The 25,214-nt window shown below is 37.1% G+C and overlaps 1 protein-coding gene across 1 annotated transcript in view; it reads left to right on the forward strand.

The window, feature by feature from the left end:
* LOC127523514 (cadherin-10) overlaps positions 1-25,214 on the forward strand; it is a 56,289-nt gene that overhangs the window by 18,064 nt on the left and 13,011 nt on the right. The window contains exons 3-9 of the mRNA XM_051914283.1: positions 7,857-8,151; positions 14,924-15,043; positions 15,756-15,923; positions 17,122-17,309; positions 18,032-18,285; positions 24,477-24,613; positions 25,071-25,189. Coding sequence (XP_051770243.1) covers positions 7,857-8,151; positions 14,924-15,043; positions 15,756-15,923; positions 17,122-17,309; positions 18,032-18,285; positions 24,477-24,613; positions 25,071-25,189 — 1,281 coding nt within the window. The remainder of the gene's footprint in view (positions 1-7,856; positions 8,152-14,923; positions 15,044-15,755; positions 15,924-17,121; positions 17,310-18,031; positions 18,286-24,476; positions 24,614-25,070; positions 25,190-25,214) is intronic.

A 25,214-nucleotide genomic window follows, 5' to 3' on the forward strand; every position in this document is an offset into this window, starting at 1 on the left:
TGTCTGCTTTCATTGCATGTCTTTGTCTCAGATGTCTTTTTATGGATTTCAAACTCACGTCTGTGTGGGCCATGGCAGCGCTGGAGGATTTCTTCACAATAAAGGACATAGAGAGACTAATTATGGTGCTGTCAAGGGATTTTATACATAGCGGAGATGAAAATGGAATCTACATCTTCATATCGGCTTCCTCTGGTTACAACTAACATGAAAGTCCTTTTTCAGAAAATACTCTTTGGTGGTTTACCGCTCTTTGTTCTGAAATGAAAGAAACAGAATTAAACAATGCATCACAAATACAATGTATGATAAGTGTCAGAGGTGTAGCACAGGACTTAAAGGCCTTCAGACGTTCATTTAAAAAAATCAAGGTTGCACAAGGGTAGATTTCAGACTGTAGCCGATGTGATCTGTCATGCTTTTCTGTCTGGTTTAAATGTTAACTCTGCCCTAAACCGTGGCAAATGTTTGAGCATTGAGAGGATGCACTCATATTAATTTCTGAAACCTTGTAGTTCACTAATAACATTTACGAACAATGATTAGAAGTTCAATATCTCCTTCAATACTAGTGAGTTCTTGGAAAATGTTACGTAATTCATCACTTTACACCTAAAATATAATGATTTTGAATCTTACGGTGAATAATTTTGATCATTTGTAGACCATCATAGCTTCTACATTAAAGGTACACTATGTAAGCTTTGGCCCTCTAGTGGTTAAAAAACAAAACTGCATGCATTTTGCGGAAGAACATTGTTTTGGTTGTGCTTCGGTGCTGCGTGACTGTGTGAATGAATATGGTTATCCTACTGCTCATAAAACATTCACTGCTGGACTTAGAGATATTACGAGTTTAGATGGAAAGGATCTCAAGATGACTAGCTGAAGACGTTACGGTAGCTATACCCATTAATAGACATGGTACTTACTTGAAAATAAACTCCAGCACAATGCTACAACAACCATAATGAAATGACTCTTCACAATAGATAATGCTTTACAATGAACTCTATTAGAGAGCTACATATGACAGTTTATCTGTTCAATAAAATACCTTACTCACCAGTAATTTTTTTAAATGGGTGATTCCCTGGAGGTTGGAGATTTACCATGCTCTATGTCAACCTTTCTCACTTGTTTTGACAACTAACCCATGCCGCTCCAACACCATAAATGTGTCAAAGTAGCCGGAGCAACTTTTCTCTATTTACGGATGTGACAAGACACGCACGGGCGAGTGACATATGTACGCAAATTTCCTGTGAAAACCATCCAGCCAGTTCTAAAATATAAACACGTACCATAGTGAATCAGGGTAAGACAAAAACACGTTTTGGAAGAAGGATTGATGATGTGTTGACTCATTATTTAAATGTAGTTAATTTTCAATAACAACAAAAAGAAGTTACATAATGTACCTTTAAAAAAAAAAAGAAAGAAAAACATTCTTTATATTTGACATTTCCATCAGAAAAAAAGAAATAAATGCATCTTGAGATGTCATTTCTTCCCAAAAATTGGTTCAACCACCATCACACTTGGGTCTAGAGTCGCTGGCTGTAAATATGTTGAAAATAATTAGATCTTATCTCAAGTTATTTATATCTGCTTTGGCTTTCCTGCATGCTGTGTCCCTCACTCGCTCTGTCACTCAGGAGAATGTGGACCCGTGAGATAGAGCGCACAAACATTTCATTAACCACATGCTAATGACTCGCATGCTAATGTTTGCATAGATTACTGGCTTGGAGCTGAAAGCAGAGACGTTCCCCCCCTTTGCTCGCTGTGGCTGACAAATTCTGGATTTATTTATTTGGACTTTTCTGTCATTCTTGTCGGTGACTGTAAACATTGAGATTTGTCATTATGTCGCAGAAGGTTGATTAAAAACACCGACTTCATAGACATCAAGTCCGGGACACTTGAGAAAAAGCATGCAATGTTATATTCTTAAACATTTAATATTGCATTGTAGTCATTGGTATGCACAGTAATAATATAATCTATGACAAAATCATAAACATTAAATGCAATATGTTCACAAAGACCCAATGGAATCAGTCAATCAATCAATCAATCAATCAATCTATCTATCTATCTATCTATCTATCTATCTATCTATCTATCTATCTATCTATCTATCTATCTATCTATCTATCTATCTATCTATCTATCGTCTCTCTGTCTGTCTGTATTTATTGACATATTTCTTTTCTAGAAATGGATTTACAGTCTACTCAACTAAAGTGCATTCCTAGTGTGTACTATTTTTTCTTTCTTTCTTTATAAAAAAAGAGGTAAAAATGCCTTTTATGCCCATATACTAAGAAAGAAAAAAAGAAATGCAGACGTCATATATCCACTGACCCACAAAACCCCTGGAGCGACAGAGTCTGCAGTGTCTGGTTGTCACAAATGAATGACGGCACACAATGCACATTGAGTTTACTAGATGGGGAAATTAGACAGCATACGGTACTACATCTGCACTCATCTAACATCAAGGCAGCATTTTATTTTTGATGTCATGCTTAAAAATAAAGGTTCATCCATTAAACTCTTCCATTGCACAAAAAGGTTGTAGTGTAAAAAGGTTATTCATACTGCCTCCCAAAAGAAAGGATCTTGGGGAAACCAAACATTGTTCTTCTATGGCATTGTTGCAAAACCCCCACCTTTGGTTCTTCTTGGCACTTTTATTTTTAAGAGTGCAGGCTAATGAATAAGCTCCCAAATAAAAAAGTTTGGCAAATGTTCAATTAGGCTCTTGAACTTAGCTATTGTTAATTGTTTGAATGATTTTGAACATTGCATTGTTAATCATAATTTAATGTTAAATAGTCAATATTACAGTTTTGACATCATGGAGATCAAATACTAAACAAACGTGGTTTCCAAATCAATACATATTGTAGATTGTATTGCTTTAGTATACACTGTTGTTGCCTGAAAAAGCAAAAATTTTGGGTTGGTAATATTTGTTAATATTTTTGAAAGAAATTTCTTACATTCTCACCAAAAATACAGTAAATAAATGTATTTCTTCAGTCTTCAGTCACATGATCCTTCAGAAAACACTAATATGCTTATTTGGTGCTCAAGAAAAATGTCTTTTTTGAATGCTTTTTTTTTTTTTTTCAGGAAACTTTGATGAATAGAAAGTTCAAAAGAGCAGCATTTATTTGAAATAGAAACCTTTTGTAACAATGTAAAAGTCTTTACTGTCACTTCTGATCAATTTAATGCATCTTTGCTTGATCAAATATGGTTTGATATTCAAATCTCAAAGGCCAGAACTCAAGCAAAGAATATGAATTATGAGGCGTACTATGGTGAAGGTTTGCCTCATGAATATTAATCATTTGCATGACTGGACAGTCTAGAAAGGTTACCAAGCAACGTCAGCATAGTCGAATTAATATTCATGAGATTAGCCATCGCCATGTCATAACAACCACTGACTGGACTGCAAATTTAATGTCCATTACAGCATTTCAGTCGATTCTGTATTTAAAAAAAAAAGAAGGATATTTTATATTTAGTCCTTTCTAGCTTTTCACACAAACCCTCATTAATATGAACTGCATATTATCGTGCATTTAGAATTCAGAGTAAAACGGGAACATGTCTTACATTGACCACATTGACATTACTTTCTCTCAACTTTCTAACGCTGGAGCCAGATTTTCTAACCGCTACGTAAAAAAAAGGAAAAAAACATAATCCAATTATATACATTGTGCATCTGCTAATATAGTACATTTGTCAGGTGTCAAATACAGGCTCTTCAAGATTTATTACATTTCAACTGAATACCAAAAAAAAAAAACCTCTTAAACCATCTTTTAATAGCACTACAGCAGTGTGTGAAAAATATGTTGTATCTACCATCTGGGTCTACACATGTTGACGCTGTCACATGTTGTCCAAACAGTTGCTTTATACACATTTCAAAGCTGTATCTCCATTATATTTAGTTTTTCTTCTTCATGCACTGAGGATTGAAGTGTCATCAACAATTATTGTAATTTAAACTTTGTGGTTATGCTGTAAATATGGATAACTGATACGCTCCATAATGCCTGACGTCAACCTATCAGATGACTTTTATGAGGGAGCGGTGTATGTTTCTCTTCTCTCAGTGTGTCAGCGGTGACAGCATAATCCCAGGAGAACCCCAACGATCAATAGAGTGTGAACCAACTCTGAGACTGGAGTTCACAAAACTAATCAAACTTGTGTTACGTGTGTCACCTCTAGACAGCCAATTCTGACATAACTGTAAGCAAAACCTTTCTGCAAACAGCACAGATACACTTGCATAAGATGAACAGATGTCTGGAATAAAATCCAGGGGCATTTCTAATCCAGCAATCAATATATCATCTAAAATGACAGTTTTATCTATGAGGTAAAAATGTGGACTTTTATAGTTTTGTTTGTTTTGACCATTCTAGATGTTGTACTGTGTAAACTATGGTATGTCATACTCTATCATATGACTATAAATTACACTACCATTCAAAAGCTCTACATGTAAGATGTAAAAATAAAATAAAAATGACAGTGAAGACATTTATAATTTTATAAAAGGTTCCTACTCAAATAAATGCTGTTCATTCAAACTTTCTGTTCATCAGGGAAGCCACACTTCATTAAACAGCACAACCATTTTCTGTACCAAATCAGCATATTAGAATGATTTCTGAAGGATCATGTGACACTGAAGACTGAAGTAATGATGCTGAAAATTCAGCTTTGCCATCACAGGAATAAATTACATTTCATATTAAAATCGAAAAAGTTAGTTTAAATTGTAATAATATTTCACAATATTACTGTTTTTATTGTATTTTGATCAAATAAATGCAGCCCTGGGGAACATTCTCTCTTCTTTCAAAAGCATTAAAAAATCTCAATCTAAAGGGTACATTTACCAGGCTGAAAACTGGAAAATAAGGATGAAAATATGAGAACTAAAAATTATGAAATAAATGACCCTCTCTGTTTCGTGTTTGTGTTATAATGAAATAAAAAACTAAATAAATAAATATAAAAAATACTCAGTAGGTATACACATAAAAATGTGTATAATTGACTCATCAGCATGCTGATGGGAACTGAAAAGAACCAATCAGAAAGCCACTGGGGAGGTCAGAAAACTACAAACACAACACTGTAATGAAAAAGCTTTTAGTTGAGAAAAATGGTGACATATTCCACACAGAACACACATATGTTTTCAATATGAGGGGGCTTAATTCCTACACTGAAAAAAAAAAAAAAAAAAATTCATGATTTGATTTTTTTTTTTTTTGGTAACACTTTAGTATAGGGAACACAGATAAGCTATTAACTACGACTTTTCCTCAATAAACTCCTTATTAATAGTTAGTGAGGTTGTTGTTAAGTATTTTGTAGGATTAAGAATGTAGAATAAGGTCACGTAGAAAAGGCATTAAAGGGACAGTTCACCCAAAAATGAAAATTCTGACTACCATAGTATTTATTTTTCCTACTATGGTAGTCAATGGGGGGTGAGATCTGCTTGGTTACAAACATTCTTCCAAATATCTTCCTTTGTGTACAGCAGAACAAAGAAATTTATACAGGTTTGGAACTACTTGAGGATGAGTAAATGATGACAGAATTTTCATTTTTGGGTGAACTATCCCTTTAATATGTGCTTAATACTGTAAGTACTAATAAATAGCCAATATTCTAGTAATATGCATGCTAATAAGCAACTAGTTAAAAGACCCTAAAATAAAGTGCTACCCTTTTTTTCTTTTGTCAAATACACATAGATAATGAATGTGGTTCAGATAACATCATATTTTGAGTTTCTATGTATTAAACCAATCTCCTTCATTGTATTAACTCAAATTTTTAATTTCAATGAACTCAAAATTTTAAGGCAACCATGTAACTTACTTTTTTAAGTTAAATGAACAATAAATATATATATATATATATTTATATATATATTAAAGTGTAATAAAATCTAAGAGGTCATCATTTACTCATTAAAAAAAAAAAAAAAAATGTTTTCCATACATTAAAAAAAGGGGCACAGATGCAAAATAAATAAATAAATCAAAAAAAGTAGTCCATTTGACTCACTATATTCCTAAACCTCTGAAGTCATATGATTTGACAGTTGCCTAAGGAACAAAATGAAATTTAGGTATTTACTCACTGAAAATCTTAACATCTTCAATTCGTGAACGAATCCTATTGAGTCAGATCTCCTCGTTGAATCAGTTCACTTAAAAGCTCACTGGAAGAGAAAAATAGTGAAATTCAGCAAAATGCAGTTTGTTATTCACACAAAGTTATCACATGACTCCAGAAGACTTGGAACATAGTGCACAAGTCAAAATGACTACTGTTATGATGCTTTTTTGGTACTTATAGCCTAGGTAACTGAATGAAAGAAGACCAATACGATCTTCCTCTTGAGGTCCAAAAATATAACAGCATAAGGGTTCTTACGGTGTAAGAGAGGTGCATTTTGTTGCATTTTATTTTGTGACTTCACCAGGCTTAATTTAATTAACTTAACATTTTTAACAACTGGTATGGGAGGATTTAGCATGAAATAACTAATTTATGCCTTCTTGCAACTGCTGTTTGCAGTAAACATGAAGCAAAATCACATTGACAAAGATTTTCCCCCCACAATTGCCTATGCCAGGACATAAAACTACTAAAGAAAAGATAGCCATTTCTCTGAGCAGCTTGCTAGTGTGCTGTTAATGCAATTGCGTTTGTAATGGATACCTAATTCAGTTTCAGGACGGAGAGGAACACTTGTTTCACAATGACGCAACCTCCAAATTGAGGTTTTAATTGTTGCGTGTCAAATTATCTACATCCTGATAACAGTGGTTAGAAAAGCCTCTAAAATCGTTTCCAATTATAGTGTACATTTAGCCGTAAGTGGACAGATTATGAAATTGTAGGGTGCCATGCTTAGAATGCCGCTCTTAGAATGGAAGATGTTTTTTGGTTCTTCTTTATTTACAGCTTAGAAAAACAAGGACTGTTTTTGCAGCTTCTTTTTGGGTGTTGATTGATCATTTAATAAATATGAAACATTTCAAGGCACCTATGCTGATTGGATATTTTGTCCAAGACTGTATGGCTGGCCTCTTCTGGTAAAATCCTAATCAGGAAAAGAGGAACTGCAATCAAATGGAGAGGGCTGTCGGGCTTCCTCTTGTTGCTAAGAGACAGGTGTAAAATGAAAGTTCTGCTCTGAAGGAGCGTTTTGTGTAATTGTGACTGTTCTGAACAAAAACAGGTCATATCTTTCCTCCACAGTTTGAAGGTACAGGAGTCTATTGACAGTTTCCTGAGATATCTGTCATATGCCGTCAACCACGCCAACACAGAGCTTTCTATGCAGTAAGTTCTGCGCTCCTGCAGATAATGACTAGATCGCCATTCAGCGCACTGTGTTTGCTGCTGAAAAGGAAAAGGAGAATTCTGAAACTATTACTGACACTGATGTGAATGAAATATTTAAGTTGAAATTTCCGAGCTTTACCCACAAAGAAAATTAAACCGAGCAGGGCCTTTGAGCAAATTCACATTCATATTCACATATTCATGACTCATTTAAAAACATTGCTCAAGAAACACATTCTGACTTCGGCCAGAAAGGGCTTAAACTGCATTTAGCAAATGGTTTAATTTCTGTTTCCATTTGCACAGGGTTTAGGGCCACTGCCTGAACATTTTGCCTTGACAGACTTAGTATATTTGCAAACAATTTGCCAGTCGCACGCTAAGAAAACAGTTAATTCGGGAACTGTTAATTCCAACAAAACTCTCTTTGCTCTTTTAAGCTTCACTCAGATATGGACACAGAAGATGGGAGTGTGAAGTATGTCCTAACCGGAGACGGGGCTGGAACTATTTTCGAGATTGATGAGAACTCGGGTGATATCCATGCCACCAGGAGGCTTGACAGGGAAGAGAAAGCGTTGTACACCCTGAGCGCCAAAGCCGTCAACAAAACCTCTGGACAGGATCTGGAGAGGGCTTCGGAATTCATCATCAAAATCCATGACATCAATGACAACGAGCCAAAGTTTGCCAAGGACACCTACGTGGCCAGTGTATCAGAGATGTCGAATGTTGGTGAGTGCTTAAGTTTTAACTCACACTTTGGTATGGGGAACACATATTCACTTTTAAAGGGATAGTTCACCCAAAAAATGAAAATTCTGTCATCATTTACTCACCCTCAAGTAGTTCCAAACCTGTATGAGTTTCTTTGTTCTGCTGAACACAAAGGAAGATATTTGGAAGAATAAACAGATCTCGCCCCCCATTGACTACCACAGTATTTATTTTTCCTACTATGGTAGTAAATGGGGGGTGATATCTGTTTGGTTACTGACATTCTTCCAAATATCTTTGTGTTCAGAATTTTCATTTTTGGGTGAACTATCCCTTTGACTATGACTTTTGCCTCAATAAACTTTTAATTTAATGCTTATTAATAGTTAGTAAGGTAGTTGTTAAGTTTAGGTATGGGGTAGGATTTGGGGATGTAGAATATGGTCGTGCAGAATAAGACATTAATATGTGCTTTATAAGTACTAATAAACAGCCAATATGTAAAAAGCTTGTTAAAAGTGAGAATTGTTCCCCATACTAAAGTGTTAACTGATTTTTAACTCACATAGTGTTAATATTATTTTTGGATTTTTCTAAAGACACTGAAATGTACAGCATTAACATACTGATAGCATCTAAAATGTAATTTTTTACTATAGTAACATATTTACAGTCCCTCAGGTTGGGACTGGAATTGAAGTTCGGTAACACTTTATTTTAGGGTCTTTTAACTAGTTGCTTATTAGCGTGCATATTGCTAGAATATTGTCTATTTATTAGTATGTATTAAGCACATATTAATGCCTTATTCTGCATGACCTTATTCTACATTCTTAATCCTACCCAATACCTAAACTTAACAACTACCTTACTAACTATTAATAAGCAGTAAATTAGGAGTTTATTGAGGGAAAAGTGGTAGTTAATAGTGAATATGTGTTCCTTATTCTAAAGTTCTATACTTGCAATTCATTTATCAGAGAAATGTTATTCAAAACTGTATCCAAATGGCAAACGAAAATCAGAAGCTGTTCATACATTGATGCTGATACTTATCCATGTCTATACAAATGTAAATCACACTTTACATACAAAAACTCAAATGACAACTATTATAAAAGCAGTGCTTTTATGCAGATTTTTACATTCAGGTGCAAGTTATTTTCACTACATCATTAAAGGCAATCGCACACTCACTCACACAAGAATCTTGTTTACGCCAGAGTGCCTCCATATAAACGTCCAATGCAAAATGAAGTAGCCGTGGACGCTTTAAAAAAAACAACAGGCTTAAAAACAAAAGATTTCAGAAGGATGATTCGAAATGATTATGTGTTGAGCAGAAAAACTGGATGCGTGCTTACAGAGCAGTCAAATCTGTCTCCAAGATGACGAGAAAAGTGAAATTGGCCAATAAAGAGACTTTCGTTTTTTTTATGCTAAACAGAACACACTTTCTTTCAGCCACTTAATCAACGCTGATTAAAACTATGACAAACATTCAACTTCACGTGATTTGAGGGAGGATAAAGATCTTACAATATCCCGTCTGAATTCATTCAATTATCAGTGATTTTAAACCCATTAAGAGCGGCAGAGAGAATCAAAGTAAATGAACGGGATGCAGCAAGCTGAAATCAATTACTCTTCACGAAGCAACAAATTAACCCGCAGGTTTATCTCAAATGAATCAAAACTCATTTGCAGTTCTGACAAAAACAAGGCAGCCGTTTTTGATTAAAGATTTTGTGCTATGATAAGATAATCATTGTGGATCTTAATCATTGTGACCCGGCAAATGAATCAAAGATTAATCACTAGGAAATGAGGAAATTATGCTTGAAGTGGTCCTGGTGTACCTATTTGTGTTTGCCAATTCATAAAGCACTGTTTGAGAATGCTTGACTCAGTGTCTGTGTCAAAGTTTACCAAACAGGAATTAAATCTTTTTGCGTTTTTACTTTTGCCCTTTTTGACACATTATTAATAATTAGAGGAGAGTGGGGTAAAGTGTGTCAGTGGGTGAGATGTATTGCCCTCTGGAACACAATCTTCATCATTTCACCATCTATTTAGGGTGCTTTCACACTGGCCGTTTAGTTTAAAATGGGGCACGGTTCGCATGAAAAATTGGCAATGTGAAAACTGTCATGCAGACTCAGATGCGCACTGGGGTAAAGAACCCGAGACTAAGGCATTGTCCAAAATCGCCCCCCCATACCTTTAAATAGAGCACGATTTGAGGAGGCAGCCATTTATGGGTGTCTGAAACCATAGTGGACATTATCAACATTATCCGACCTTTGGATGAGACGTTAAACCGAGGTCCTGACTCTCTGTGGTCATTAAAAATCCCAGGATGTCTTTCAAACAGAGTAGGGGTGTAACCCCAGCATCCTGGCCAAATTTGCCCATTGGCCTCTGTCCATCATGGCCTCCTAATCATCCCCATATACTGATTGGTTTCATCACTCTATCTCCTCTCCACCAATAAGCTGGTGTGTGGTGGGCGTTCTGGCGCAATATGGCTGCCGTCGCATCATCCAGGTGGATGCTGCACATTAGTGGTGGTTGAGGAGATTCCCCCTTCCATATGTAAAGCACTTTGAGTACCCAGAAAAGCGCTATATAAATGTAAGGGATTATTATTATTATTATTAAGTGCACTCATTCAATCCCACAATGCACAGCAATTATGAGTGTACAACCAATGTATGCTCAACGGCTAGAGAATACCCATAATGCACTGAGAGTCGCACACTGAACGAATTCTGACCAGAAGATGGCGCCCACAGGTGAATCATCCATCGATTTTCCAAACTGCTGGTCCAATGTGGCTACAGTGTAATATCTTACTTAATATCTTGATAATTAAATTGTTTAATTAAGGTTTATACATAGTTTCCATGACGGAGTTCAAGATAAATCTCTTTATCTTACTACTAGAGCTTATATTTCACAATTCTGACATAACTCACAATTGCGACTTTATATTTCGCAATTCTGACTTTATAACACGCAATTGTGAGTTATAAAGTCAGAATTCTAAGTTAAAAAGTCAGAATTGTGAGATATGAAGTTTATATCTCACAATTCTGAGAAAAAAGTCAGTCTTTTTTTCCTTAGAACTGGACTTTATAACTCGCCACTGCGAGTTTCTATCTCACTATTCTGAGAAAAGTCAGAATTGTGAGTTCATATCTCGTAATTGCGAGGAAAAAAGTCAAAATTGTGAGAAAAAAGTCAGAATTGTGTTTATAACATGCAAATTTTAGTTTAGAACTTGCAATTCTGACTTTATTTCTCTCAATTGTGAGTTTATACAGTATCTCGCAATTCTGACATTATAACTTGCAATTGAGAGTTTAAATCTCACAATGAGTCAGAATTGCGAGATGTAAACTCGCAATTGTGAGAGAAAAAAAAAGTCTGAATTGTGAGATAAAAATTACCAATTACCTTTTTATTTAGTGGTGGAAACAAGCTTCCATAGAAGTAGGTGTGTAGTCTGATGAAATGGAGGAAAAAAAAGTTAGCAACATACTGTCACAAATCAGAAATATTTCATTATATTATAGAAGATGCTTCAGCAGTGCCCAATAGTTTTTGAAGCATGAAATGGACTAATATTTTCCTCTGTCTGCTGCCTTTCATGTTACAGCTCAGGATGGTCACCAGTGAAGGGTTTGGGACTGTATTCATTCTTGTGGTGCCATCGGCCAATCAATACTATTGTCACGTCCTTGTCGTGACATTTTCAATGCGACATGAAATGAAATGTGTTATTAAAGCATATAGGTATTCAAATTTCTGTTAAGTTCTGAACGTCTCACCGGAGAGTAGATCTTAACGCAGCCGTGTTTGTTGAAAGATGGATCCCTGAGGCGTGAAACACTACCAGTCATCCTTTCAGACAAATGCAAGACCACTCCAGGGACTCTCAGTTGGATTCTTACATTACAGTGCCTGATCTCCTTTATGTGTCTGCCGTCGAGAGTCTCAAAGCACCTGTGTTTTACAAGCTGAGAACATGGAATGTTGTTTTATTCAGATTCTTAACATGATACATGGCAGATTTGTAGTCACTACTATTTATTTCCCTCACAAATTTAAAAGCATGTCACGTTACAGCAGTTCAACTGTGGGCAGAGTTATTTATTAAACACAAATCTGGTAAAAGCAGCCTCGTAAATGGACCACAGTCTTTTTCCCCGAGGCTTTTGCACTTGAAACCCAAGCTCAACCTTTCTTTTTCCGTTTCTCTTTCCGGCAGGCTCGTTCTCCCTTTCATATCTGTATTTCTCCGTGGGGTTCAAAGTTACATCATCCCCGGCACTCCGTAACGTAAATGGGACACCGTGCTCGTTTGACACTTCACTTGAGCTCTTCCTTTCTCCCGTCTGTGTACGAATTCAAGAACGCCTCTGCTTGCCAAACCGTGAGGTCACGGTGGCACTCGCGTTTAAGCCGAACAAACCGGCCATGTGTTGCGAACGTGCCTGCCGTTAATCAGATCTGGCCATCCATGAAGTCTGAGACTCTGTTTCCCTCCGTGTTATCGGAATGGGATCGGAGGGCGACAGATGTTTCTGCATTCATTAGTATTCTCCGAGCCGTTCAGAGAGCGAATGCCGCTCGGCGGAGGTCTTGTTGATGCCAAGGACGCCGCTGATCCATGGCAGAAACAACATGTGCATTCGGTCCACCTTCAGAGGTGAGACTGAGAAGCCGCGAAGTCACCTCTAAAGTCTATTCAGAAGAAAGAACTGTAAGATGTCAGTAGTACACAAATGAGGAAGGCGAAACCTCAGAGGAAACTACTCACAGGGAGCCGTGACTGAAATGGAAAGCACGTCTGTTGGCAACTAGGAATGAGGAGTGATTTTGCCCTTCATGTAGCAGGACAAAAGTTGTTGTTGCTAGTTATATCTGAGACCAGGTGTACTACACTAGTGAAAACATTACAAGACTTTCAAGCAGCACAAAGGTCTCAGCAAAATAGCTACAAATAAAGGTATTTTAAAGATTTTGAAGTGTCAAAAGGTCATTCAGTTTAACCGTCCAAAGGCCAATACAGCCATTTCATTTGTGATTAAAATATCTTAAAATGTAATAAATGTATGTATTTTTTTAGTCTGGCATGATTTTATAACATCATATATCAACATAGTTCAAAATAGTATTAAAATTATGTGTAGAAGTCGTTGCTTTGTTATGAGAAATAATGTCCGGAAAAATGAATTTCATTGATGTCATTCGGAGTAACCAATATAAAGGGACCATTTAGGATCAAGTCATGTGGTCAATATCATGTGACAGGATGTGCCATCATTCAGACACCTGCAAAGGACCACATGGTCATGAAGCAAAGTAACTAACTCTCTTTTAAATATTTGAAAGAATCATGTTTTCACTTGCTCATACGCATGTCCCGAAACATCAGGTCATTCGGTACAACCACTATAAAACATGGAAAATGTTGTAATATTTAAAAAACTTGTACTAAATATAAAATGTTTAATTGTCCATTTTGCTAACTAGCTAGATATCAGCCTGTTAGCACTGTTTGAAATATCGTCATACGGTATAACCAAAAGTGCCATTCAGGTAAAACCGAAATTGTGGTTAAACCGAATGACTTTTTTGGTGACAAATTTTGTCCATCTTGTAAAAAATGACAAAAGCAGTGTTAATTGATTATAAAAACCACATAATCTCATTGTTAACACATAATAAAACTTCAAAATTAATTATATCTCCATTATGTTTTTTTTACACTTATAAAAACCTTATTTTGTTTCTATAACAAAATAAGGTTTAAACCTTAATGACCCATTATACATACACACACACACACACACACATATATATATATATATATATATATATATATATTACATATATACACACAGCAATATTGATCCATATATTATAAAAAATAAATACTGTACATGAAAAATGCCACTTTGAATTGATTCACAGAAATAAATCAAACTAATGCCATTTTTTGCTACTCAAGCTACTAATACATCTCTGTTTTAATACTTTCATACTGGCGAGTAGTAAAAGATTGCAAAATTACTTGTGATATCTTGTGAATTGCCAACAAAATCATTGTGAATATTTAATATACTGCTCAGCCCTAATAACACACTATAGCCAAATTTAAGCAGCGAAATGGGTTTGAAATGAGATTTTTACCATTACAGCATGGTCAAATTTTGAAGAGCTTTTCATATCAGAGACTATTTTTTCCCCCTCCTACAGCTGTCCAAGCTGTATCAAGCTGAAAACGAACCCCCTAAAATCATGTTACTTCTAGATTAATTGGTCTAATTATAATGTTTCTTTCAGCAGATTATTAGTCTGACGTTTCCCAGCAACATACAGCAGATTCCATCAGAGCGGAAAATGAATGGGATGACCCAGAGAGAGCGGGCGAAAGAAAAACTACAATTAAAGATATGTCCATCTCACCGTGCAGCTGGAGTAATTATGAGACTAGGATTTAGATAAGAAATACACTGAGATAAAGAAGATGAAAGAACGAGTGATCATGCATTCGCCTTGATCACTGCTCATGCTGGGAGGGTGGGGGTCTCTTCATATAGGATAATAGCGAGTTTTACAACTTGGAATTTGACATTCATGCTGCACCTTTAGGATGCACTGCTTTGATCATGGTTGAGGTTTTAATACTGGATGTGGGGATCATGTTTTACACCCATGTTAGGGCTCTTTGGAGCTGAAATACCTCTCTCTATAATTCTCTTTCACCCTCTCTCTCAAGGTGCATTTGTAACGACAGTTACAGCCACAGATGCAGATGATGAAGCATATGGAAACAGCGCCAAGCTGGTTTACAGCATACTGCAGGGCCAGCCATATTTCTCAATTGAACCTGAAACGGGTAAGTTGAGCAAAGATGAGAGAACAAGCATCGTTTGAAATGATTAAAAGATAGGATACAATACTATACGGTGATACAGTATTTGCTAACATAGTTTCTTACATGTTGTCGGTGAATCGCATAAAGCCCTGTGAAGAAAATGTCGAAGTCATATTTCACTCTAAAAGCAAAAGAAATTATATTTTTGCATAAAGAAAACTAACACAACATTTAGGACCTTTTTTTCATTTTATGTTTGAGAAAATTAACCACATTTTACACCCAAAATTATCATTACTGTAATCTGTGTGGACATTTTACTATTCTCACTAATTTCAATGATAATTCTAATTACTATGTACAGTATTTTGCTGTATTAAAGAAAAAAATTCCATTATACATTTTAGTATACAATTAATGTATATTAGTTTTCTATCTGCTTTACTGAATTTGTTACAATTTAAGTGTGTTCCTTAAAAAAAAAACACATACAATATGTTCTCAAGTACTAATAGCCTTATCACAACATAATTTTCAGATTGACATCCTACTCAATTAAAACTCGCTCTTTAAAATACCCCAAGGCAGGGAATTCATTTCCTTGGTTATGTTTTTTTTTTTTTTTTTCCCGCACGTCCAACCTTCTTTTTCAGCATGACATTAACATATAAATAATGAAGACAGAGAAGCTCATTAGATAGCACCTAAAACCTGTGTCCATCCATTCTGTCAGGCACCATAAGGACGGCACTTCCGAACATGATTCGAGAGAACCGGGAGCACTATCAGGTGGTGATTCAGGCTAAGGACATGGCTGGACAGATGGGTGGTCTCTCCGGGACTGCTACCGTCAACATCACCCTTCTGGATGTCAACAACAGTCCCCCTCGATTCCCACACAGTAAGACAACACAAAATCACCTCTCGCATGCATATGTTGAGCTAAATCAATCAATCAATCAATCAATAAATCAATCTATCTATCTATCCATCTATCCATCCATCCATCCATCCATGGCCTAAAACTTTTTTTTTGAACATTTTTTTGAACAACTTTTGTGTTGGCAATCCAACATTCAAACTCTGCCTTGACAAACTTTGCTTTTTTTAGTTTAAGTTTAAACTTATTTTAGTTAAGTTTAGTTTCTACTATTTGATCTACAGGAATACATTTCCCTGGCTCTAAATCTTTAAATTAAAGAGTTTCATGTACTAAGTAACACGAAATGCAAAGCTTTCTGCTCAACCCACAAGAGATCAACTGCAAATAAAGTTCTTAAAGGTACAGTAGCAAAAACAGCCCATATTTGGGTCACGTAAAACGAAATAATGACTCATTTTGATGCAAATTACCTTGAATTTATTATTATATGGAATTTGATGAAAGAAAAATCCTACTGAAATGTCTAGAACAAAAGGCCTAGAACAAGCCCAGCAGGTGTATATCAAATGAACAAGGGTTTGATTGCCAGTCAACTATTAATAATTGATGCAGGCTAGATTATCAGAGTGTTTATGAGCAGAATTGTGCTTGGACTTGCAAATAGACTTTAACCGAATCAGCATATGAAATTAACTGTTCAGATGGCATGCTTCGCATTCCTCCGCAAGTGATATTTCATAAGAACCGTGCGTTGTGGTTCAGTTGAATTATCATGGAAATGCTCGGGGCCCATTTCTCCTACTGACCAGGATGAGTCACAGTGTGAACCCAGAACAAAATCTCCACAGAAAGAAGCTTGGATGGGGGGAGAGAGAAAGAAGGATAGTAACTAGAAGACAGAGAGATGGAGAGAGAGAGAAAGAGAGCGCAGCGGGAGCTTCATTTGGGGTGATAATCCCTCTCTCTTTGCCACAGTCTCAAATCCAATACAAGAGCCACATCAGAAACAGTTTCCACAAACTGGGTTTAAAAAGAACCTTCTCCAATGGCTCATCGGAGCTGAAATTCTATTAAAGAATAACCACTGAGAGGCAGCTCTGCTTTTCCCCCGAGAGAAGGATAAACAAATAGACAAATGCACCTCGCTCAAGAACAAAGAGTTCGTACAAACACCTGACTGTTTACTCAATTGATTTATTTTGCTCTCCTTTTCCAGGTACCTATCATATCTCCACTCCAGAGTCGGCCGAAATCGGATCATCGGTGGGCCGGATCAAAGCGTACGACGCAGATGTGGGGGAGAACGCCGAGATGTGGTACTCCATCCTGGACGGCGACGGGCAAGACGTGTTCAATATCATCACAGACGGCACCAGCCAGGAAGGAGTGGTAACAGTAAAGAAGGTAAACAGGCCCTATAGCTAAAGTTTTAAACATGACACTGTAAGTCGCCAGTTGGAAATAAAATCCGCGCCATGCGACGGTCTTTCCCTCATTCTCATTTTCTCATTCTTTCATACGCATGCACGCGCCCATACGAAGCGAAGTGCTTAGAAAGTAATCCCCTAAATCGAAGCCTTCGTGTCCTATCAACTTTACAAAGGTGCTTAATTCTATTCACAGCCCAAAAAGTCCCTTTTTTCCCTTTTGTGTGGTGCAGGGATCTATTTGCCTGCTGAAATCTGCCTATAGCTTATTTCCACTCTCTGTCAGGTCAGGCTTTGACGAGGCTCAGGCAATTATGCAAATCTTATTGCTTAAACTAGAATGAAAGATAGCTACGGAAGAAGGTCTGAATGGGCGAAAGGTAAAAGATCGCACCTTGAGTCTTTAATCGGTTCATAATTAAAAGGCTGCATTAAAGCACGATGCCCTGCCTTTTTAAAAAAAGACATTCAATGCGAAAGAAAAGGAATAGCGATAAGCACTCTTCAATGAATGTAACCAAAAAACGAGCTTTAGATTTAGAAAAGTTTAGGACGACATTGCTAGAGCATGTCGTTAATCTGTGACCGAATAGACCTGAGCTGAAACAGATCAGAAAAGTAAGCCTTCCTTTATCCAGACAGGTCAGGAAGACTGGCCTAACATCTTATCTTTCTTCTCGAAACCTTTCTCCCGTTCAGCAACTAGATTACGAGAGCAAGAGGTTATACTCACTACGGGTGCAGGTGACCAACACGCATATAGATCGACGCTTTGAGCACCTGGGGCCTTTCAGCGACACGGCGATGGTCCGTATCACAGTCACGGATGTGGATGAACCTCCGGTCTTCAGTCGGGCTCTGTACATTTTCGAGGTGGATGAAGACACCCCCGCCGGCAGCTCGCTTGGCACGGTGTCAGCTCGGGACCCTGATATAATCAATCACTTGGTCAAGTGAGTAACTATTGGATGGTTTTACAAACATCGCAAACTTTTACAAAAAGTAAATATGTATAAATGTTAAAGGGGTCACAACCATTTTCACCTTCTCATTGGCCCTTAGATTTGAATGCTACTACCCTTTTCACATTTCCGAAGTGGAAAAGTGGAAAGTTCTCAGAAGTGGAAGTCGTCATAGTTGGGTAAACGTATACCCATATACTTAATGTTGAATGGAAACTACAACAAATATAATTTTTGTGTTATCATTTGCTCCAAGAGCTCAAGAAAAAAAGAAAGAAAAAAAAATCCATGATAGCGTTTCTATAGCCCGGAACACATCAAGCCGTCAGGCAGTTTTTGTTCGTCGGCCGACTGTGTTCCACACCGTTGGCTAAAGTTGGTCCTCGTCTGCTTTTTTTTCGGCCGAATTCGACATGTTGAGCTCATCGGTCTGTCAGGCCATCTGACCATTCTGATTGGCTTTTCAGCTACTGCCACCTGCAGGTGTGGAAAGGCATTTCTTCTTACTGCAGGCGCAGAACAAACGTGCTACTTGGCCGTCGGGTGTCGAGCGTCGGTTTGGTGTGTGAGGGCAACTTTGGACCCAGACGCTGCCGACTTGAGCCAACCCCACAGTCTGCTTTTGTCGCCACTAGTTCGCCGGCGTCAGCTTGGTGTGTTCCGGGCTTAAGACTTTCCAAAAGAGGAAAGAAATATTGAGAGATTGATTATGGTGGTTAGAAGGGAGAAAGATCAAATTTGCAGTCACTCCCTCAGCTGTTGTATTAGAAACACTCACAGCAGCGTTAACTAGTTTTCTGTAATTGAATGCCAAGGTCATATAATACAAATGCACATACATTAAAAAAAAAAAAAAAAAAATACTTGGTTAGATTACAATGTTAATAACTGTGGAAATGCATCATCGCAGTCAGTGAAAAGGGTCCATTACCTCATTTTTCAGCCAATAGGCATCATTAACGTTCGAACGGAGACCATCATGCTGCCCCATTCTGTGTGATGTCTAGTGATGAACCCAAAGGAACATTCTTGGCTGAAACCAAAAATAGTGTTCACATCTTATTTCATAACATTTATGCAACATATCTGGTCTTATTTATAAAATAATAATAGTTACATAATATTTAATATAATTATCATGTAAATAATATAAGACTAACTACACAAAACCCAAATATTAAATATTATTTGTATTTTACATATTATTAATAATAATTTCTTATAAGTTTCACTTTCAGACAGTTGTTTAGAATAACTCATTTTAAAAATTTAAAAGTATTATTTGAAATATTATTAGTAATTAATATTACTTTATACATTTTGAGTCTGAAATTTGCCTTTTTTTTAGTACACTCTCTTACCTTAAAGTATTAAAGGCACAATATGTAATTTCCGCCACTAGAGGTCGCTCATTCAAAACAAAGGTGTAGTTTGATGACGCCGTGAATGATGACGAGTGTGGATTCATGGGAGTTGTCATCTTCACCTCCACCGATGGAAGGGAATTCGGGCAGAAATCATGTTCATAGATGAGCTAATGTATTCAAGTTGTATTAACGTTAGCCGTGAGAGCAGAACAAGTTCGCTTGAGCAAATACTAGAGACCTGCACGACACACACCGGTCTCGAGTGTAGCTTTTATTATGCTTATGCTGCAGTCAGCCGCTCTTTTTGTTGTGTATTTGTGTGGTAACACAGTGCTGTTTTACATGGTTAAAACAATCATACTAAATACATTTCAGCATGTTGAAAGTTATGTTATAACATAAGAGACTTGTTGCACTTTGCAGTATTCAAGATCGATATTAGAATATGATTTTAGGCTTGTTCGAGATGCATCGGCGCTGCGCAGACCGATGCATCTCAAACAAGCCTATTAATAAAAACTGGATGACTTGTGTTGCTAATTTTGCTAAATAACATGCTATTAACTTTAAAAAGTATTGTATGATGGAGAAAGCTCTCTCTGATTATGCTATGTTAGCCACTTGACAAAATAGTGAACATGGTACTTGTGGTAATTCAAGAAAACAAACAATAAGACTACCCATGTTGAGCTATATAACAATGATTAGTTTTCTGTCGATGAATGTATCCAAACAGTTGCTCACCTGTCTAATAAAACATATAATATTATTTAAGTGTCTTTGGTGATTCCATGATTTCTATGAAAGAAAAACTGGTAATCAAGGGTAACGTGGATATGACGTCATTCTCAATTTAAACATTGTTGGAAACGTATGGGATAATGTAAGTATACAAGTCAACAAAATATATAACATTGTTCTAGTGGTTTTTGGATATTTTAATCTAAAAATCTTACATATCGTGCCTTTAAGAAAAACTTGATGATGCACTTGCTTTCTGTCACCCTCATTATATTAGTTTCATTACCATCCAAAGGCTTATTTAGCTAATAAGGAGGCTTCTGTCAACAGATAATCTTAGCCGTTGTAACAGGCAATTTAATGGTCCAGTAGATATTTGAACAGAGGGAATCTGTAATTAAATGCTTTTGAATATGAAGCTAACAAACAAGAGGTTCCTTTCACCTTAGACAAAAATAAAAGGTGCAACATTCAATCAAAACCTAACATCCAACATCTGGGAGGAAACAGCAAAATGCCACCTTGAAAAGTGTCTCCCAAAACATCAGAACATAAAGTTCATTATGGCGTATAAAAATCAAGCAGAAGCATCTTCACCTTCCACATTTTGGTTGTTGATCAGATGTTTTGTGCTCGGTTAAATCCAATCCATCAACATGTTCCCAAGCGTGCGCGTGTGTATGTGTGTAAATGTGAGGGAAAAGCAAATTATTCATGGGGCCTCAGTTGGTGATTTCCCTCCGGAAGTTTGGCAAGATGAATACAGGCGCTGTTTTATCTCCCCCCCTCCCTTCCTTTCTGAATTCAGACTTTTATAAGTCACAAAGTTGATGTGAAAGAGTGTGTCTTGTCTTTCGTCTCCTGTCCATATGCGCGCTACGAGCGATTGTCTGAAAAGCCTGTCCTTCTGGCATACTCATGCACGTCACACTCAGTTGCATATTTAAATGTCAGCAGAATATGTAAGCTGACATTGATAAATGGGTTTAATAGGAAAGATTTCCTTTTCTTATTTCATGAAAACAAAAGGCAGGGGATCAACAGAGTGATTAGCATTCAGGCTCTTTCAAATGAGCCACTTCAAAATTCAAAACACGCAATATGCGGTTAAGGATAATTGATAGTTGCTAGTTGCTTCGGTTAGGAAGGTGTTCGTCACAGCTGGCTATTCAACGCAGAACGCATAATTGATTACTTAAAAATTAGCAGTTACTGGCATTAAGGTACTGCCATTTTGCTGGGATAAACGGCATAGCTGGTCTTCAGGTTTTGAATGCTAGTGTGCTGGTGTTGCAACAAGACATCTTAACTGGCAAGCAATGAAATGAATCAGATAAAGCAATCAAATGTAAAATAACACTGCTATATACATTAAATATAGACTAATCCTTATTACAACTACAAAAGTTATTTATTCAAGAGCAGTGAGTAATTTTATCTTTATCATTTGTTGTTTGATTAACATTCATTTATTAGGCTGCTGTCACTTTAAGAGCTGCACGGATCCAATATACTGTTACACATGCATTTTCTTTCTCAAATGTTTACATTCACTTAAGACATAACCTTCTGTGTTTACAAGGATATTCGCCAAAAAGGCATTTCGCCATTTTTGTGTGTAGGTTATTTGAGCGTTTAGGTGCGAATCCGAAGCCCACAGGATACTTTGCTTATTCACGTTCCTCCCCGTCTCTTTCGCAGCTTAATGCGCTTTTAATAACACTGTTTAATAACAAGCACATCCCGCATTTTTGCAACAATACACTGCATTTAACATCACTCACTTATTTGGCAGATTTGAATGTTAAGTTTGGGCTTTTAGGAAGGAATGAAAGCGCACCACTGTGAAGGAAAGGATGCTGGACGTAAACAAGATAATGACTTTTGACGTTTTCAAAATCAATTACGTTAATCATACAGCCCTATTTGAAGTTACATAAATAGTTCAATAAAAATCATCTTTGTGTAGGCAAGAGGTTTTAAATTGACTGTGGTATAGCTAAATACACATCCATCTGGAAGGTGGAACTTCTGGTGAGTCATTGTGGCATAACCTACACCATTAAAACACTCCAAGCAAAAAGTAATTGAAAAGCACAAGGCAGGGGATGATTACAAGATTTTCAATGTCCCCTAGTGTACAGTTAAAATCAATAATTAAGAAATGGAAAGAGAGTGGCACAGCTGTAAATCTACCTAGAGGAGGATGTCCTCAAACAATGAGAGTGTCCTGAGATTGGAAAGACAATGGACAACTGTTCTTCTCCAGTCACAGCTTTATAGGAGAGTGGCAAAGAGAAAGCTACTGCTAAAAAGCTGTCATATGACATCTCAGCTGTACAGAAGGCATGTGGGAGACTTTGAAGCCAGCTGGAAGAAGGTTCTATGATCTGATGAGACTAAAATTGAGCTTTCTGGCCATTAAAATAAACGCCACGTCTGGCGTAAGCTAAACACTGAGCATCAGCAGAAACTCATCATCCCCACTGTGAATCATGGTGGTGGCAGAATCATGCTGAGGGGCATATCGCTTCTCTGCGGCAGGTCCTGGAAGGCTTCTGAGGGTAAAATGAATGCAGCAAAATACACAGAAGTCCTGGAGGAAAACCTGATGGGGTCGGCAAAACACCTGCAGGAGAAGATCTGTTTTCCAGCAAGACAATGACCCGAAGCATAAAGTCAAAGTGACGCAAGAATAGCTAAAAAAACCCCAACAATGTTTGGTGTCCTAGGGCCTCATTTATAAAATGTTGCAGAGAAATCGTCCTAAATTTGATCTTATGATAATTTCTCAGATGTGCGTACGTGTGATTCATAGAATGAACGTACCCACAGAAAACAAGCGCCTACACCTCTCTTTCAGATGTGAAATCTATAAATCACAAATGATCTTGAACTTGCTGGTTTCAGTTCTGCGTGTTGTAAACGACACCTAATTAATGTCATTTACATATAAAAGATCACCAGTCATCGTCCAAATCCTTAGCGAGCTGCAAGAATAGCTTAGATTTCCAAAAACCTGCTGTAATCTGACAATGAAAAGTGCGTACGTCTGCTCAGACCCTGACATGGCTCTAAGCACTTTTCCATGTCAAAGACCGTTTTTATAAATATGAGCGTTGGCGTGGATTTAAGTGTACGCACTCTTTATAAATGAGGCCCCTGGAGTGGCCCTAGCATTTATGGGTGGACTTTCACTTATGATCTCCATGCAACCTGACTGAGATTGAGCAGTTTTGAAAATAAGTCAGAATGAGGAAAAACTACAGTGGTCTAATGTGCAAAGTTGAAGGTTGTTTACTAAATTACTGACTTGAAAACGTGAATACTTGCGGAAATTGGGGTTGTGCATCATTCAGAATTGAATTAAAGCATTTTAAATTCCAAATCAATTTCTGAATTTGAATTATTATTTTTTTTTATTTTATGCAATTACTTGTTGCAGTTCAATAAACTTCAATACACAAGTTCATCCTCCTGTGGGTGTAGCCGATTCAATTGAAATACATGAACTAAAAAAAAAAAAACATGATTTTGTGCTTGATAACCTTTTAAAAATGTTTCCACGTTGGAATGAAAGGATATTTTTTTCTGTTGATCACTGTCAAAAAGGCAAATTAGATCCTATGTGGATCAATGCTGTAAAACAACAAAACATAAAACTTCCAAGATGGCGAATACGTGTTTTATAGATGCTGTAAACCAATCTGGACCAGCATGGGAATTCAATATCTGGTCTTTTCAGCAGAGTAGTTTGTAGCCGTGGTCTTAAAAAGCAGAGGTACAATGTATAGTTTGTTGTGCTCGGCATGTAACTAACATCAATACGTTTGACTAGCGCAAATTTGTTCCCTAATAGAGATGTCAAATCAAATACGTCCAACCGTTTGAAGGAAAATTAAACCAGTCTTGGCTGATTTATTTTGGCGGCCAGCACAGGCACTGTTCTGGGCCTTTTTCACTTCCTGGGGCCATGTTTACAGCACTTTAAAACACTGAGGATGTTCCATCCCTGTGCCTGGGCATAATCAGAGCTCCATTGTCTTGCATTCATTACCGCCATTCTCCTTTCAGATACACCATTGATCGCCACACAGACCTGGAGAGGCTGTTTAACATTGATTCCAACAATGGAACCATCAGCACACTGCAGGCCCTGGACAGAGAAACTTCCAAATGGCACAACATCTCTGTTCTGGCGACAGAACTCAGTAAGTTCGCGTTGTAAGCCTTTGCTGGAACACTGCTGATGTATGAAATGGGATAATGCCGCCAGGTTTACTTCAAACAATGTGGAGAGATCTTGCCTTTTAATTTCAAACTGTGAACTAGTTATGGCCTGAAATTCACTTTAAGTGAATTTTTGTTTGTTCAAACTTGTTAAAAATAATGTGCTATAACGTTATCTCAGGTGGACTAAAACCTCTAGAGCCTCAAGACATTTTCAGAAATGGCTAAAACCACAGCACTGCAATAAATGACTGATGACAAAAATCAAACTGTCAACTTGAGTTGTGGTTTAATTCATGTTTTCTGCATTCTTTGTAGAAGAATATATGCCTGGGGTAAAAGGCTGAAAGACAAATACAGAGAAACGAAATTAGACCTCTTGAATGCAAACTGAATATCTTCCACAATTGCTGAAACGCATTAATCATTGCCGTCTAGGTACTGCCCTGCAAACCAGAGTGCCGGTGTTTATCAAAGTGCGAGACGTGAATGACAATGCGCCTGAATTCGCCATGTACTACGAGACCTTTGTCTGTGAGAATGTCAGGGCCGGTCAGGTATGCCGCTTATTCATGTTTATTC

Source organism: Ctenopharyngodon idella, chromosome 12, assembly GCF_019924925.1.
Source record: "Ctenopharyngodon idella isolate HZGC_01 chromosome 12, HZGC01, whole genome shotgun sequence".
NCBI lineage: Eukaryota > Metazoa > Chordata > Actinopteri > Cypriniformes > Xenocyprididae > Ctenopharyngodon > Ctenopharyngodon idella.